Source organism: Ursus americanus, chromosome 1 (genome assembly GCF_024610735.1).
Source record: "Ursus americanus isolate L20-20 chromosome 1, mUrsAme1.1.p, whole genome shotgun sequence".
NCBI classification, from domain to species: domain Eukaryota; kingdom Metazoa; phylum Chordata; class Mammalia; order Carnivora; family Ursidae; genus Ursus; species Ursus americanus.
The window spans coordinates 32,376,004-32,395,007 of NC_142127.1; the positions used below are offsets into that span (position 1 = coordinate 32,376,004).

Sequence of the window (19,004 nt, forward strand, 5' to 3'; positions counted from 1 at the left end):
GTTTTCCTTTGCATTTCCTTGATAATGATAGTGACGTTGAGCATATTCTCATGTGTTTTTTGGCCCTCTCTGTATCTTTGGTAAAACATTGGTCCATACCCATCTTTTAATTGGGATTTTTTTTTTTATATTAAGTTGCATGAGTTCTTTATGTATTTTGGATATTAACCCCTTGTCCAGATGTATTGTGAATATCTTCTCCCATTCAGTAGATTGCCTTTCCTATTTTATTTGTGGTTTCCTTCACTGTGCAGAAGGTTTTCAATTTGCTGTAATTTCATCTGTTTATTTTAGCTTTTTTTGCCCTTTGGTCTAAAATAATTTTCTGATTTAAGGGCAGTAAATTTCACCATAGATTCTCGGGTAAATAGTCTCTGATTCTTGTTTATTAATGATCCTTTTTGAACTGTGGCACTCCGTGTGTATTCCTTTGCAAATGTAATTATTAAAGTACATGGTTAAGTGTTGCTTTAGGTAAACCAGGAATAATAGTTACTGGTCTATGTCTAAGCAAGAGCAGCCCTTCATTTTCTCAGTTCTTTACATCAGATCTCATTTCTTCTGTCAGAAAAACACGTCTTTGCTATCATATAACCCATTTGAAGCAAGGTTATTTTGGCTAATACTTAATTACTATTTGAGGATCAAGGAGTAAAGGCATGGGTATTACATATCCTTAGACAGATTTGTTCCTATTCAGCAACAAATGGAGTTTGGCTGTTCATTGTTTAGAACCTGGAGGAGAAAAAAGTTAACAGCTACCTAAGCACTCCAGTTTTCATTTTTGGGTAAAATAAAAAATTTCTTATGAGATAATTAGGCTTGTTGAGACTCGTTTGGTGTAATTTGTCGTGAAAAAGCCTAAAAGGGACATATTAGGTAATATTTTCTGTCATGCATGCCTCATTGTTTGATGTTTAAAGTTTTATGGCTGTGATTTTTTTCCTTAGAAATATTCCCAGTAATAGGAGGGGTCTTTGAGTTCATTAATTTGATTCATTTTAAGTATTTATATGGTGTATCTTATTTTTAGAATTTGTAAAATTCTCAAAATACTCAGAATTCATAAAATTTCTAAAAATGGTGCAAAATAGCTCCCCTATAAGTTAGAGATGCCAAACCTATTTGCTGTTAATGAATTAGACAATGGCTCTTTTCTTTGACATGATTTTAATAATAATGAGAAGGAATTTGATATTTGAAATGAGTATTATACTGGCATTTTCAAAGCATGAAAAGGAGAAATAGAACATTTGCACTTAAAAATTGTTTTATTTCTAATAAAACAGACCGAAAATTCACAGTTAAATATGAAGATAAGTGGCATGGAAAGAAAATCAAGTGGAAAAAGAGATTCTTTTTTGGCACAAACAAAGGATGCAAAAGAAAATAAGAAACCACCAGTCAAAGTATGTTTTTCCAAACTTTATTTAATAGAACTTTTAATAGTAAAATAGATGGTAGCTTGAGAACATACAGCAAAAAAAGTGATTAAAGGCTAAATAAAAGATAGGATTAAAGGGGAATAATAGAGCTTGGTCTAAAAAGACTATTAAGATAGTGTGGAAATCTAGAAGCTTTGTGAAATGATTCATTCTTCCTAAAGTTAAGTCTGCTTAATATGTAGCATCCAGGGACGCATGGGTGGCTTGGTTGATTAGATGTCTGCCTTGAGCTCAGGTCATGTTCCCAGGGTCCTGAGATCGAGTCCCACATTGGGCTCCTTGATCAGCGGGGAGCCTGCTTCTCCCCTGCCTGCCGCTCCTCCTGCTTGTGTGCATGTGCGTGTACACTCTCTCTCCTCTCTCTGACAAATAAAATCTTTTTTAAAAAAGTATGTAGATACATTAAGTATAGTTAATTCAGGCAGTAGCCCCCTTGAGATGGAATGTTGAACTCTAGGTATGAGTAGTTACAGCATAGGTAGCATAAGAGAACATTTTAGAACTTCTGTTATTGAATAGAAAGAGAACACCTAGCTAAGTTACCTATTTTGGCCTCAAATCTAACACCCATAATCTTACTAGATGCCAGTTAACTTTTCTTCAGACAGTAATTCTGTCCTCTGTGACTTCCAGTTAGCGTATTCTGGAATCTTGAAACCATGGCCCTGGCAAAAATGAAAGAAAAAAATACTATTTTTAAAGAATGACTCTCAACACAGTCTTGAAGTGGCTATAAAGTAGATTGAAAACAGTTGCACTGAAAATTTGTAAAAATAACAGTACCAATGTTACTGGTATGGAGCATGTTTTATTTTGGTGACTTTAACTTAATTTGACTTAGTTTATGCTTCAACTTGAGAGCTGCTGATATATTCTCTTCTTGCCAAACTACTTGATTTCCATATGTTGGCCTGAAAAACATATTTGTCTGTGCTTTGTTGGTAAGTTGCCTACTTTTTTTTTAAAGAGGTATAATTTTTATTTTCTGAATGTTCATTAGAAGCAGAATGAAAGTGAGGGACATTGTACTAATTATTAACCAAAGATATCCTGTGGGTTTGAACTTCAAACTTCCTAGTAATTATTGAATAACTTTATTAGAGTGCTAGAATAGGGATTGATTGAAGTATTGGAAAATAATTTGGTAACTCGAATGTGCACTTGCCTTTTATAAATTTGCAGTTGAAATTAGAGCCGTCTTCTACAAAAACAAAGAGTGAAATGCCTTTGGAAGAGGAAAAGTCTACTGACTTTGTGTTTATACCTCCAGAAGGAAAAGAAGTAAAGGAAAGAATTCTAACTGAACATCAGAAAGAAGTACTCAAAACAAAAAGGTTTGTAGCCTTTTATCTTGAATTGGGTATTCTGTACTCACACTTAGATTTCATGCGGTAACTGTAACTTTGTGTTTAGAACTAAAATATTATGTATAATATGCTATATTTTAATGCCAAAAAGATATGCCATATGTGGCTGCAATTCATAATATATATAGTTACTTAGTAATGTACCAAACGCTTATGCATTCAGAGCTGAATCGGTAATGGAGGTAGTGTTGGAGAAGGTAGAGAAGATGATTTCATGGAAAAGAAACATCTAAGCCTTAATTTTGCATTGTTCTTAAAAGATAACTAGATGTACAATTGTAAGTTTAATTTCTAATTCTAGGAATATCACATTTTGAAGTTATTTATATAAGATCTTTTTCAGATATGATATTCCTGTCATGTATAATAATCTGGATGTTTCACAAGACACTTTGTTTTCTCAGTATACCCAGGAAGAGTCCATGTAAGTATGGAAGCTGTTGAAGTAACTGTTTTTCTAGTTTTTAAATAAAAACAGTATTTTAATTTATGTATTTTTATTTCAGGGAAATTCCTACTTTAGCTGAAAAATCAAAGGAAGATTCCAAGGTGATATATAAGGTATATTTGGTATTTCATATTTTGGGGTTTTTAGAATCATTCCATTATGAAGTTTCTTATATTAATTTTAAGATATATTGCATAATCTCATAATTCTCACTGATAGACTTTAGCAGAATTGTAGTTACTGTGTTTGTGGATGTGTATGTGTGTTTAAATATTTTTAAAATATTTTTGGCTTTATTAAATACTTATAATTAGAAACACAAATTAATGGGCATCTGTCACCACCTTTGGAATATTTGCAAAATATTGAAAGCCTTTTGAATTCCTGAAGTTTTACACTAAGAATTCCCTGAGAAAGTAAGACTTGTTTGTTGGTTAATCTATATACATGTGTACGTTTCTGTGCAGGAGGAACAGATGGAGAGTGACATTGTTACTCCTCAAGATGTCATGGAAAACTGTGGTATGGATGAGCATCTTGAAAAGGCTTCCCTTTCAAATAATGAGTGTGGTTCTAATGAGGAAACCAGTCCAGCAATACTGAGCAGAAATAATGATGCCAGAAAGAAAACTTTAATTTCATCAAAGAAAACAACTGAATGTGCACCTAATGCAGAAAATACTTCTGGTCTCAACAGCTCAGTTTCTAACGCCATCATTTCTGGAATTCCCCCACAGCCTACAAGTCGGAGGCAAACCTTTATTACTTTGGAGAAGTTTGATGGTTCAGAAAATAGACCTTTTAGTCCATCCCCCTTAAATAATATGTCTTCAACTGTTACAGTGAAAAATAACCAGGAAGTCATGGCTAAAACAGATATTCCACCAAAAGCAAAGAAAAGGGAAATGGCTTTCACAAAATCTGATTCTGAAAAAATAGCACATGGAATTAAGAGATCAAGCCGAAGGTTGAGTAAAGCCGAACAAACAGGGAACAAAAGGTCTAAGCTCTTAATGAGATCTGATCAGGAGAAAAATACTCAGGAATCTATTGACGGCACAGTTGTCTTAGAAAATAACCCACCTGGTTTGCTTAATCAAACAGAATGTGTGTTAGATAATCAGGCTCATCTCTCTGAATCTACAATGGAGTATGAGGATACAATGCTTAAACCAACAATGGAAAATGTGGTATTATTAGAAAATAATACTGTAGAAGAGAAAACATTAGGAATCAATTTGGAATCCAAAGAAAATACACCCCCAGCTGTAATACCAGCAGATCAAATGGTAGATGAGGATAGTCCTGTTCAGATAAGTTCAAATCAGAAAACGCTTAGACGGTCCTCAAGGCGACGCTCAGAAATAGCAGAGCCTACCACTGATAGCCAAGAGAAAGAAAATAATCATCAAAAAAAAGAAAGACGTAAGGAAGAAGAAAAGACCCTTCAGAAAAGTCCGTTGCATGTAAAAGATGATGTGTTACCTAAGCAAAAACTGATTTCTGAAGAAACTGTACAGGAAAATTTAATTGAGAAAGGGAATAATTTACACGAGAAGACTTTTGGGGAAAACAGCACTACTGCTGAAATTGATGAAAGTAAAAGAAAGCTAGACCTTGAGAATATTAAATCTGAGGGAGACGGTGCCCAGGATATTGCCGATAAGTCCTCTGAAAAGCCAGTAAGTGGACGAACACGGTATCAAACAAGAAGAGCATCCCAAGGTTTACTTTCCAGCATTGAAAACTCAGAATCTGATAGTTCTGAGGCAAAAGAAGAAGGCTCTAAAAAGAAGAGATCTGGAAAATGGAAAAACAAAAGCAGTGATAGTGTTGATATTGAAGATCAAGAGGAGAAAGTGATAAAACAGGAATGTATAAATGTTGAAAACCAGACACTTGACTGCAAAGCAAATTCTGAAGTGGAGAGAAGGCTGAAATCTCAGATTTGTGAACAAAAAGATGAGAGTAATATAACTCTTGAAGATTCTACAGTATCTTCAGATTTATTGCAGGTTTCTGATGATGTGTCAACTACTTTTGAGGGAAAAAGTAAAACCAACAAATGTGCAGAATATTCCTTTTCGAACCCTTCTATGCCAGAATCAAATCTAAGGACTAGAAATGCCAGCAAGAGATTACAAAAACGAGATTCTATAGAAAATAACAGCATGGGAGAATCTTCAAAAATAGGAACATCAGACATTTCTTTGCTTTCTGAAAAAACCTTTCAAACACTTGAATGCCAACATAAGAGAAGTAGGAGGGTAAGGAGATCTAAAGGTTGTGATTGCTGTGGAGAAAAATCACAGCCTCAGGAAAAGTCATTCATTGGGTTAAAGAATACAGAAAATTATGATGTAAAAGTCAGTGAAACAAAAAAGACAGATATGCAAACACCTGTAAGTGTATCAGAAACTTCTAAAGCTAATCTGTGCTCTGAGGTAAAACTTTTAGATGAACATAATGGTGTGAATTTTCATTTGGGACTCAAGGAGGAGAATGATGCTTTTAATGATTCATTAATTATATCTGAAAGTGAGTTGAAAAAAAATACTATTCAAAACCCTCTTCCTTCTGAAGTAGTAAATTTTGAAGAAGAAACTTGTGATACGGATTCTGAAGAAGCAACACCTCTTGAAAGCCAAGAGCCATCCAATAAAAAATGTATAACTGTTAGCCCATGTTTAGATGATTCCAAAGATAATTCACTGGAATGTTCTACTTTGGAGACCAAAGAAGAAAAGCCAGAGACTGTTTTGGAAAAGGAACTAAGTATAGAGAACATTGCCAGTGTTGAAACAGATGCATGTAAAGGTGAAGCAAAATTCAATCCAGAAGAAATAGAAGCTATTGAATTGGATGTAGAAAGTGATAAATCTGAAGCTAGCTTTTCTGAACAAAAGAGTACCGAAACTGGTATTAGTGAAGAAGAGATAAATAGTGAAAGAAGTGATGAATCTGAAGCAGACACAGCTGAAAAACTGAAGGCTGAAGAAGCAGTAACTGAAGAATTTAATTCCGGTATTGGTCATTCTGATAATACCACAGAAATGAGTGCTCAGGTAGAGATACCTGAACAAGCAACAGTTGGGGAATTAGATGAAGGAAGTGACGAATCTGGTCCAGGCTCATCTGAAGAAATGAATGCTGAAGTGGAAAATTGTGAAGAGACAGTGGTTGGTGAGGTGAGTGCTGAAGTTGACCAAGTCAGTGAAACGGTGGACCAGGACTCGACTACCGAAATCTCTACTAAGCCTGTACAAGCTGAAACAAAGACAGCAGCTATGGAAATTGGCAGTTCTGTTCTCAGCACACTTGAGATGAGCACTGAAGAAGTAAAAGTTGACTCTAATAAAACTGAAACAAATATTGAACTTAAGTCTGAAGAAACAACATCAGATGACAATGGAATGGTGGGGGGAAATGATGAAATTTTACAGGAAGTTCGCCGTACTTCAGAGAAAGTGGAGGAAATATCACAGTCTCTGACATCTGAAACCGCCATCTCTGGACTAATAACAGAAGACAATAATGCATCTCCTCAAAAATTAAGGGAACTTGATCCTTTACTTGTATCAGCAAATGGCAGTCCTAGTAGCATGCAGACACGCTGTGTCTGGTCTCCTTTGGCTTCTCCATCGACCAGCATTTTAAAGAGAGGACTAAAAAGACCTCAGGAAGATGAGATATCATCACCTGTTCACAAGGTAGGACAATTGAGGCTGAATATTTATTAGACTAATAGGACTACTCATTTACACTCATTTTGAATAATTAGCACAGCAAGTAGGGAAAAGGGCAGGTAGAAGAAGTGTTGATAAAAGGGGACTGAAGCCCTTAGATATTCCTTTATTTGAGGACACTAGAGATCTTCAACCATGTACATTGTTCACCTTTTGCAAAATTGTTGAGGATCTCTCGTGGTTTTTTGTTGGGGGGGGGGGTTGGTGACTTTTATTTTTTGGTGTTTTTTTTGTTTTTGTTTTTTTTTTTTTTTTGCTCATAACATGTGAAGAAACATTTAGAAACTGATAAAGCAGCTTTAGTTAGCACTTAACGTTGTGCTAGGACATTATGCAGTCTGTTTCACATTTAAGTGTTTATGTAAACTCTTATTTCCAGACCTTGTCTAATGAAAAAAATCTCAGGTTGTGCCTGTATCAATTTCTGGATATGATCTCATTTATAATTTTATTTCCACATCTTCACTACACTGACTCCTTTAGTTTGTAAATTTGGATTCTATGTATTTACTTTATTTAGCTCCTGACCCTATAACTTGTGTATAATTTGTTGAATAAATAAATTAAAAAAGTAAAAGTTACATGTGCTTACATAGCTCACCTTGTCCTCTTCTTAGTAAAGGAGATGTTCTGAAAAGGTAGGTATGATGTGAACATTCTTTAACTTTGAAATTGAGTCTGCCATTTGCTGTAGAATACATGTTGTTTATATGTACAGACGTATGTTAGAGATAGAAGATAGATTTAATTTTGCCTCTAGGAAGCATGTTGTGAAGACTTCCTCAAGATGTACCAAAAATTCTTACACTGAGAATTCAGTTTTTTGGTTTTGTTTTGCTTTGCTTTTATATCGAGGCTCTAAGTGTCTTAAGGTAGAAGTCTTTGAAAAGTATGAAGATAGAATGTGTTGGGATTGATGTCTTCAGTATATTTTATTTTTCTTCAGTATATTTTAGATTGTTAATAAAAGTTAACTAGTCATCTTTTGTTTGATAGTACCTCAAATTTAATTTTTCTTTAGGCAACAGTAAGACATTGTAGTTTTCTATGCAGATATGTACAGAATCTGCCCACTCTTGGGAATCAAGACCAGGAGACATTTATATACATGGTTAGTGGTTATGCCTTATTGCATATTTATTTATTGCATATTATATCAAATAGCTGAATGAATGAACACATCATAAGGGTTCAGAAGAGGCTAAAATGAAAAATTGCCACTGAGTTGCTGTGACTCTGGTACCCTCTAAAGAGTTTAGAACAGAGGTTAGTACGATACACCAGAGGCCAGTTAGTACTATTTCTACCTCTTTACCTTGTATTTTTAAGTCACTGTAGTAAGCCTACAAGGTTAGTATAATTTGATGACACAGTTTCAGCTACCACATGCAATTTCATTTTTGCCACTGTCCATTTGGGTCTTTGTTGGTATGTTACGTAGAAACCATTTAGAACATGGATAATTAAAATGACCTGTGGTATTAAGTAATGTCTGTGAAAGCAGCCATTAGGAAGAAATACATCTGTGTGCAGTTGGCTTCTAGTCAAGGAAATTAAGCTTCTAAACCGACATGCTATTTTGGGGGGACCTTATAATGAGAATTTATGGTGTGGTTTTGTGTTTTTTTTGTTTGTTTGTTTGTTTGTTTTTAACTCTAATTCTGTTAAAACATGACCTGTGTTTTCAGGTTCGCCGTGTCTCCTTTGCAGATCCAATATACCAAGCAGGATTGGCAGATGACATTGATAGGCGATGCTCTATTGTTAGGTCCCATTCTTCAAATAATTCTCCCACAGTAAAAAGTGTTAAAACTTCACCTACTGCACAATCTAAGGTAAGCTGTGGGGTTTAAAATATGCATATATGTATACAGGTACAGAATGCATAGTGTAGTTTGTCTTAAAAGTAATAAAGAGTAAGACTTCTTTGGTTTGGATACACTGTTTTGTCTGCAGCATGGTAAACAAACATGAACAGGTGGGAAGATGCAGTGATACTCCAGCAATTGATTAGATAGTAGTTTATTAACATTTTACATTTTCTCAAGATTTTAGGAAATTCGTGCACTCTAAATAATGAAAATTGTAAAATTATAGTTTTCTAGGGTTCTGAGTTTTTTTTTCTCTCCTTCTATCTAGCATAATGCCACTTCAACCAAAGGATTTCTGTCCCCAGGATCACGTAGCCCTAAGTTTAAGAGCTCAAAGAAGTGTTTAGTAAGAAGTGCTTTAGTTTTCATGCAACTTTATATTTTCATGTTCAGTCAGATGACTTCTATTTAACAATTCTGAAATTTATTCTAAGATTGCAGAAATGGCTAAAGAATCTATGCCATGTCCAACAGAAAGTGTTTACCCAGCTTTGGTCAACTGCGTGGCTCCAGTTGATATCATTTTACCTCAGATTACATCAAACATGTGGTAAGTAGTTATTTGTGCTGGTTTATGCTTAAAGATGCCACTTTTTTAAGAGGAATATTTAAGTGATCGAGGTTCTTATATTTAGAATTGACTTACATGCACTTTCGCATTTTATTTTGGAAATAAAAATTCATCTGGGAAGATGGGACAGATAGGGCAATAAGAGAAGCATCTACCATAATACAGTAATGGCTAAGATAATTGTGTGCTTAATATTTGCCAGATGCTATGCATATGTTATTTAATGCTAATTATAAATCCCATAAGGAGTATAATTATTATTTACACCTTACAAGTTGAAGTTTACAAAGATAGCCATTAAGTCATAATGTAAGTGAAGTCTGAGACACACATTGGTCTTAGTCTCTTCCTAGCACTGTTGCTGAAGCCAGGCAAACACATCAAATTCAAATTTTGTTTTAAATTAAATGTATATGTGCCTGTCCTCACTGGGCTAGGTGAGCTTGTGTAAAATTTGGTTATGATTGGGCATAATCAGGAAATTCAGCTGGATAGGCCCTCACAAATAGAATAAATGTGAAACTATATGATGACATTTTTCTTTTCTTCTTAACCTCTTCAGGGCAAGAGGACTGGGACAGCTCATTAGAGCTAAGAATATAAAAACGATTGGTGATTTGAGTACTCTTACCGCATCTGAAATAAAAACTCTTCCTATCCGTTCTCCAAAAGTGTCCAATGTAAAAAAGGCTCTTAGAGTCTATCATGAGCAGCAGGTAAACTTAGATGTTCTCAGTCATGAATAGATAAATGATCTCGCAGTAACAATTACAGAATTTGGTAGTTTTGCTTAAAAACTTATGCCACCTCTTCTTCCCTTCTCCACAGTCAAGAGTAACTTAAAAGATTATAATTTCACAGAGAAGTTTGCTTCTTGATTTTGTACTGTTCTGTGTAATGCATTTCTTTGTTCTTTGAGTTCTCTTCCCCCCACCCTTGTCTCAATTCATTTTCACCAGATTAGTGATCGGTTCCATGGCTGCTATTCCTAAAACCTGGATGTTCGAATCTTAAACATCATAACAAAAATCTTGCATGGGGCGCCTGGGTGGCTCAGTCGTTAAGCGTCTGCCTTCGGCTCAGGGTGTGATCCTGGCGTTATGGGATCGAGCCCCACATCAGGCTCCTCTGCTATGAGCCTGCTTCTTCCTCTCCCACTCCCCCTGCTTGTGTTCCCTCTCTCGCTGGCTGTCTCTGTCTCTGTCAAATAAATAAATAAAAATCTTTAAAAAAAAAAAAAAATCTTGCAAATGTGTAATTAACAGTATTTCAATTTTGATGTCAAACACAACTGTAACTAATTTTTCTTGTTCTTAGCAACTTTTTGCACATAAATATTTAGGGTCATAGACCTCTTTTAAGATTCTGATAAAAGCCAAGATCCCCCCCCAGCCCCCAATAAAAATATATGTGGAAAACTCTTACATCATTTCAGAAGGATTCAGACTGTATTGAAACCTGTGCAGAAACCCTTTATGTGTCCATTGAAATTACACAAAATTGTGAATAAATGCAAACAGGGTACGTTAAGCTTGAAAACTAGTGTTTATATTAGAATTTCCGAGACTGGAGTTTGCTAACTACTGAAGACTTCTGTTTCCTTGAAAGTCTTTGATTTAAAGATCATTAAATATTTGTAATCTGTAAAAACTCTTTTAAGAAACCCAAAGATTATAATAGTAACTTTCAGTCTCATAGACTTGCCTGCTGTGGACCTTTCATAAAAGTGGGATTATGTGAGCTGTGGTCTTTTTGTGACTGGCTTCTTTGAGCATAATGTTTTCAAGGTTCATGTGTATCAGTACTTCATTCCTCTTTATGGCTAAATAATACCTCTTGTATGAATATACAACATTACAGTCATCCATCAGTTGCTTAACGTTTAGACTGTTTTTACCTTTTGCTCTTACGTACACTCATATACAATTTTTTGTGTGGATGTGTTAATCTTTCTCTTGGGTATCTACATAGTCAAATTGATGGACCCCATCAGTATGGTAACTCTAACCTTCTGAAATGAATATTTTCTCAGTCACTAATTAGTAAGCCTGGGAACACGTTTTTAAATTGTGTTCTTTTTTTAAAAAAGTCCGTATGTTTTTTAAGCTTGGAAATCTCTTCCTTGGATTTTCTTATGCTACTAAACTTGGGAAATATAGTGTAATTTTCTTGGCTACCATGGCTATTTCTTGAGAAGCCCATTAGAAAATATTATGAATTCCTAACCAGCTTTTTGAGAAAACAGAAAACACTTTGTAATCCCATTTTTTGTGTCATTAGTAGGACATAGTTTCTTAGCAAGATTTGCTAAGCTAATAGTCATGTGATGGGCTGGGAAACACGTTAGATTCTTTTCCAGTGTTAGTATTGTTGGTCCTTTTAAAAGCAGCTTTCAATTTGTTGGTTTTGTTTTTGTTTACTGGCCTGTGTATAATCAAGGTAAAGTCTCGTGGACTAGAGGAGATTCCAGTTTTTGATATTTCTGAAAAAGCAGTAAATGGAATACAAACTAAATCCCTTCCTTCTGATGAAGAAAGACTTGCCTCAGGTATGTTTTAGCAAAGCGGGACAATCTTATTTACACGGTCAGCTGACTTTGGATATATGCTTCTAGTTTTAATTTGACTATGCTCTGTTAATTTGACAAGGTTTTTGTTTTTTGGGGGATTTTTTGGTGCTAGCGGCATGAAAAAGTAACTTATATTTACTCCAAGTATATCTAGTTGTTTTTCTCAAATTGTCAATTGCTCCTCAAATAGGAATATAAACTAAACAGTGTGTTCTTGTTATGCTGTTAATAAAAATGAAGTAGCCTGGTTATTTCTTTAATGGCACTGAAGAAGTTGTGTAGATTTTTCTGTTGCCTTATTCTCTTGAGGAGCGATACCTCAGCCTGCATTCTTAACTTAAATCCTAGGCGCTTAAACTTTTTATTAACTTTAAAAGGAGATACATACAACTTAAGTTTTATCTGGAATAGATTAATTGTCCTTTTTTTTTTCTTTTTCTTTTAGATTTAATTGATCCTGTTGCTTTGGAAACTCCATTACCTAAAAATCTTGTGGCACAGATTAGTGCACTTGCTCTTCAGCTAGATTCAGAAGATCTCCATAATTATTCAGGAAGCCAGCTGTTTGAAATGCATGAGAAACTTTGTAGCATGGCGAACTCTATAATAAAAAATTTGCAGTCACGTTGGAGGTCACCAACCCATGAAAATTCCGTTTAGTCTTTTAAGAGAAAATTGAAGGTTTTCTTTTTTTTTTTATTCAATATCACTGGATTTGTTGATCATAAAATAAGTTCTGAAGTATAGCACAATTTCAGAATGAATGTTCGCAAAGTTGATAACATTTCAAACCCTGAAGGGCTGTGACTTATGTAAGTTCAGTTTTGTAAGTTTATTATGTAAGATTTTTGTTCATACAACATTTTCTTGGCTGCTATGCATAGTTTTTCAAAAATTTAAATATCTTACTGAAATGTGGAAGCAAGAACTAGAAACAAAAGCATTTTATTTCACACATCTTAAACTCATACGTATTCTGATGAACATTCATAAAAAATGAAAAATACCTTAAGTAAAATTGAACATTTCTATTTGAATTTTTTGCTGAACTGATAAAGGTGTTTATACTTGATTTTATTTTTTTAATTTATATTTGTTGTGCCTGAGGTTTAAGAAATTTGTTCTCAGAACACCTTAGATGAGATGCAAAAGAATTGGAACATTTTCCCACAGATGTCAGCTTTGGACAACTTTAATGGAAAATACCAAAAGCTGCAACTTTTGGGGTTAAAATATTAAAGCAGAACTTACTAAGAGTCCATTCATTTGCGTTAGCAAATATTTGTGCAGCATTGCTTGTGAAAATTCAGTCATATGAAACATGTCCTATTCATTTTAAAATGCATGACTATTTGTACATTATGTATAGATTACAATGTTTTTAATTTATAAATTTCAGCCTTTGTTAATGGCATGAATTTTTCTGCAGCTACTTGTGAATACCTTTGTTTAATAGAAACCTATTTTGTATATATTAAATACTGAGATATCAGTATGGACAGTAGAAGTGCTTTGTGGGCTTGCTGCAGATGTTTGTAGGATTCTGTATCTACAAATACAAATAGTTTTGTACGTAGTAGTCTTAGTAAAAACATGAGTTTATTTTCTAAAGTAACCAGAAGGAGTTAAAGTTATAGAAATGAGAAAGTGTTACATGAGAACTTCGCTATTCATACCCATACTATTTTTTTTTTTTTTGGTTCGGAAGGAGGGTATCAGCCACTAGAAAGCTTCATTACATTTCTTTTTAATGGAGAGTTAGTTTGACTATTTTTGTTACAACTTGGACTATATGAAATCCAGAATTTATCTGTTCTTTTCACCTACACTTAAAGCAGACTTGGAAATTTGAAACTGTTCTTTTGAAATATGTATGTTTTGCCTAGTTTTAAAAAAGTAGGGTGTATATAATTAAAACATTTGTAAATTTTACCGACTAGTATTAGTGCCTGACTCCCATATTTGTTTCATCTCTTTCCAGTGAGAATATCTCATTTGCTCTCTGATTAGAATGAGTGAGTGACCTTCACAGTTTCATATTTTATTCAGAACTAACCAGCTTGAAAAGGCACACAGTCTTCAACAAGTTACAGAAAGTTTAATTCTTGTGTTTAGTTAGTTCCTATATTCAGAAGGGGACCACCTGCCAGCCACAAAAGTTGCTGTCTTTTTCATAATTATAAATCCATCATCATTACAGATATTTTGGGGGTATAAGTTTCATAGTCCTATACCAAGGTTGGATTTAAAGGAAATTCTGGGACCATAAAACTGAGGATTGTAGCTTGAAGAAATAACTAAAAATAGAATAACAGAATTATAATTGTGGTTTATATTGCCTCCCACTTCCCACATTATTATTTTATAGTAAAGAGGCACATAAATTTTTAGTTAACAGGTATAAGGAGGAGTGTGTATATGTGTTTGTATGGAGTCAGAATTGGCTTATCTCATGACTATCTTAATGTTTGTGTAACTAGCTGGTGAATGAAGTTCTTGAGAACCTGAACAGTATAGGAGAAAATGTGACTTAAAGTGATTGATTAGCATTTACTTAAATCACCGAATTTGATAAAAGCACAAGTATTCATTTGCAAATACTGTGGTTGAACAAGGATGTGTTTAAAAATGTTACTTGAAGGCAGAAACCAGTTTGCTAAATCTTCATTGTTGATAGTTGTTAAGTGTATATTTGAGGCACCTTATTTTTAATATTCTTGCCTTAAATTTTGCCCTGAGTGATTCCTAAATAGCAAAAAATATTAATTCTCCATGATCAGTTCACTATGTTAACTATTAAAATTAAATCAGTTTTTTCAATATTTTCTAAGAGTTAATAAAACAAATGGCAGATATTAATAAGAACACTCAAATGTGATTTCTTATTTTATGCATTTATAAAAAGAATCTGTTTGCTTACAGAAGCACAGTATAATTTCTCGTGTTCCAAAATGGACTCCATATAGTGGGTTTAAATTTCAGTATTGCACTGAGCCCATTGTCAGAGATGTTATATTTGAACAAATTTGAAAGCCATTGTTGAATGGAATGGAGCTTTTGCTCAGATTCCATATAGTATAGGATGAATCAGGTTTAGTGATAATATTATCAGATAATATAGTCAAAAATAAGATTTAAATATGAACATGGTAGTTTCTGGCATTGCTCATGGATTCTTTACAGCTTGAAAGTAGTCAGGGCTTCTGTTATATACTTAAGAATCATAAAAATGTCAAGGAAACTGGATTGTATTTTGCCTAAAATAAAAGTGCCAGGGCAAGAAACAAAATTAGGGGAAAATGGGAGGGGTGTATTTAAAATGTACAATTAAAGAGTTTTTTTTTTTAAGATAAGGGAATGACAGTAATTAAAAATCAGTGCTGTTTAAAAAAACTTTGTTGGAATTTAACAGAAGATACGAGTTTAAAAATGGTTCACATTTTACCTTAATGTCATTCTTTCCAACTTGACTTTATAATTCAGTAAGAAGGGCCTAGTTTCCATCTCATATTCTTCATTACTGATTTTCAGGGAGATAATTTGCAGCTAGGCTAGGCCATAAAATAGCAGTTAGAATATTAGGCTAAGATTTTGGTGGGGGAGAGGGAGCTGTTTGCTCATTAGCACAACCCATGTCTTTTATCCCTAAGCCATCAGAAAGGTCTTATGCATGGTATATAAGCGTTAGAGTTAAGTTTTGACTTTTAACAGTGTTTCTCAAACTTTTATCTATGTATGTATGAAAATGCAGATTCTGACTCAGGAGGTCTGGGATGGGGCCTGATAGTTGATCTCTAAAAGCTCCCACATGACCCATACAAATGCTGGTATCGTGGATTGCCTTTGTGGTGGTTAGGCCTTTGAGGCTTCAGGCTGTGAATTAGGAGGTAACACGATCAGGTTTAAGTCCCAGGAATTATTGCCACAAAAGACTTAAGTGTTTTTTAAATAACTTTTTCAAGTTTATGTTCTGGGGAAGCAGACTGGTCTTGAAGTCTTCAAATTAAAGTTCGAAATTTTTTCAAGAGTTAAAGGTAGAATTTTGCCTTATTTGGAGCCTTTTTTTAGATATGGACAGTTTTGGGAGGAAGAGTTAGGTTTTTAAATAGGCAGGCAGTTAATGTATCTCATGTTACAAAGAACCTTACTAAACAGATGAGACAGTGTGAGCTTTTTTTCATGAGTAGTGTATGTGGATTATGTTCTCATTTTTTAAATATGAACGTAAATTTTCAGATACTAGAAATATATTTACTTTCTAAATAAATCTTGCCTTCTAAGTTACAGGGCTTCACTGCTTTACTAATAAACATTGCAAACAGACTACCCTAACTAAGATGAACTTGGCAGTAAAGTTAGCAGTACCAAAATAAGCCCTATCTGACAGATCTGACTTGTCATTTTAGTAAAGACCTCTGGTTACTTTGCTGTTATATTGTTGAAAGTTTCTATTTCATCTTAAAGTGGTGTTTGAAAGACAGTTGAATAATTTGATTCTCTAAAAATGAGTCTTTCTTGGCATTCTGTTTTATTTCCCTCACATGTTTTAAATACTCTCTTCATACGAATTGTACTCATCCAGAGCACTTAAGGTACAGCCAGAGGTTAAATAATGGGGTTTTTTAATTGATTTATCAAAATTTGTTGATTGCTTGATCTGTAAAACAAATCTGGGCTTTGGTTTGTGATGGTCCAATTAATGATATGTTTATCATAGGCCAGGCTTTGTATATTGCTTTTTGAAAGTATTAAAATCTGAGTCATTAGGGTTTGAAATGTCTAGCTATTTGATAGAATAGTAGTCTAACAGAACTGAGTGTTCACTCATTGCTTGTAATAGAATGTTAAATTTTATAAGATGGTCTTAACCATTTTTTTCCTTATATACCAAGCCAAAGAACAGTTAAAACCAAACATGAAGTGCCAAGCTGTAAATGCTTGCTCTCCTGAAGTATACCATTAGAAGAAAAGATAATCGCTCCTTTTACCTGAGAGTATAAGATTGAAGGCAGTATTTTAAATTGATAGCACATGGAATTAAAAAAAAAAAGTATGTAGCTTTTTAGTATGGGGACAGTCATATATACTTTGAAAATAGCTGGCAGTTATCCTGTATATAAGACAGTACCAGAACTGATATTCGTAAATACCCTGAATAATTGTTCAAAATATACATTATTTACAGGTCACTTGTCTGGCTCAGTCACTGGTGGAGCATGCGGCTCTTGATTTTGGAATTATAAGTTCAAGCTCCGCATTAAGGGTAGAGATTGCTTAAAAATAAAATCTCTCGAAAAAATAAAGTATACATTATTTAATACCCTGCCCCCCAAAAAGGAGTAAATAACTCCCAACAATAGGCAGAATTATTTCTTAAGTGAATAAATTGCATAGAACTAGGAAGTTCACCTTCAGAATAAAGTCATGGAATAGAAAATGGAATATAGTGTAATAGCTATTTTGATACTTAATTGAATAATTAGCAAGTATCTAAAGACGTTTTTATTTTTGTAGAATGGGAATTTTCTAAAAAATGAAAGAACGATGAATTTTGAGTATAGAAACAAATATGGCGGTCTTAACCTAGTAAGTTGTTATGAACAGGTCGAAAAACTACAGCCTGCCACCTGTTTTTTATATACATCCTCTGAGGTAAGAATGGTTTTTACATTTTCTAAAAGGTTGAAAAAAACAGTAATATTTTGTGACACATAGAAAAACGAAATTTCAATTTTAGTGCCGGTAATAAGGTTTTACTGGGACACAGCCATGTTTATTTACATAATATCTTTGGCTGCTTTCCTGCTGCAATAGCAGATTGGAGTAGTGTGACAGACCGTATGGCCTGTGAACACCTAACATTCACATATATATTTGGCCCCTTTGTGTAAAGTTTGCTGATCCCTGTTACAAAGGGTGGGTTTGTTCATACATGGCATGTAAATCCAGTTGGTCATTTGCTTCTAGATGGCAAGTGAGGATCTTGCTTCCTTAAGTCCTTAATTTTTATTGCTGTTACTTAGATTTTACTTTTACAAAAATGTGTTCTCCTGATTGCATTTATATTAACTATGTTGCTCAAATAGACGTACACTGGGAGATACTGGTACTTCTGAGGCATGCTTTTTTTCTCCTATTTAAACTCAATTATAGTAATGTGTTTACCATGGATGTTAAGGGACATCAATGTGTGGGGGAAAGGCATCTGGCACTCGGTGGTTCTGTCATACCTGTGAAATAAATTGGGAGTTGAGGGAGTTTACTTTCTGTGTTGGTGGGGAATCAGTTGCTTTCAATCTATCTTAACACTACCTCCTGTGGATAGACTTGACTAAATGCACTTAGACAAGGCTGAGAGAAGCCAAATCAGTCATTTATTAGCCCTACAATATTTTTGTTCCCACCACTTGATAAACTCTTGAGAGCTTAGTTTTACATTCAAAGTATTTATATTTGATAAGTCGAATGATTTAAGTTGAAATTTCGCAGAAGTACCTGTTCATTACTCAGCTGCACTAGTATTTGGGAAATAAGGATGTGGTCAGTATTTGTGTAATGCTTTATACAATGTTTGAAGCAGGCAGACCAATACTAAAAGTGTATTTTCAGGTTTATTATGATTGGATTGAGAGAGGGAAAATATGTCTTACCCACAGTAAAACTTTTCATGATCTTATTGAGAGTTAACTGTTATCACTTGCCAATTGAAACTGGATATTGAAACATTTTTAAAGAAGTGCACTTTAATCTGAAATAAAACTATAAAAACTAAGCAATTCTGGCACTGTTTTTGTTGGTTGGTTTGGCTTTGAATTGAGTAAGATTCGCATAATTCACATACCAACATTAGCGAACACCATGACCCTCCACAGACACATGAGCCATTCATATTTTATGGCCCATTTTAGCCATAGAAGAGGTTCTCTCATAGTCATAGTTTATGGGTTCCACATGCTTGTAGATCCATACATCTAAATTAAAAATGAA

General features: G+C 34.1%; 1 protein-coding gene across 4 annotated transcripts in view; it reads left to right on the plus strand.

Annotated features, from left to right (window-relative positions):
- The window catches only part of RIF1 (replication timing regulatory factor 1), a 60,328-nt gene extending 41,539 nt beyond the window's left edge, over window positions 1-18,789 (plus strand). For 3 of the 4 annotated variants that reach the window (XM_045781963.2, XM_087860696.1, XM_045781958.2), the window contains exons 26-36: window positions 1,290-1,409; window positions 2,628-2,779; window positions 3,156-3,236; window positions 3,319-3,373; window positions 3,728-6,970; window positions 8,695-8,841; window positions 9,146-9,223; window positions 9,312-9,427; window positions 10,011-10,164; window positions 11,888-11,996; window positions 12,463-18,789. In XM_045781963.2, coding sequence (XP_045637919.2) covers window positions 1,290-1,409; window positions 2,628-2,779; window positions 3,156-3,236; window positions 3,319-3,373; window positions 3,728-6,970; window positions 8,695-8,841; window positions 9,146-9,223; window positions 9,312-9,427; window positions 10,011-10,164; window positions 11,888-11,996; window positions 12,463-12,677 — 4,470 coding nt within the window. In that variant the 3' untranslated portion in view covers window positions 12,678-18,789. The remainder of the gene's footprint in view (window positions 1-1,289; window positions 1,410-2,627; window positions 2,780-3,155; window positions 3,237-3,318; window positions 3,374-3,727; window positions 6,971-8,694; window positions 8,842-9,145; window positions 9,224-9,311; window positions 9,428-10,010; window positions 10,165-11,887; window positions 11,997-12,462) is intronic. The other variant, XM_087860698.1, reaches the window with a different exon arrangement.
- Window positions 18,790-19,004: the final 215 nt, after the last annotated feature.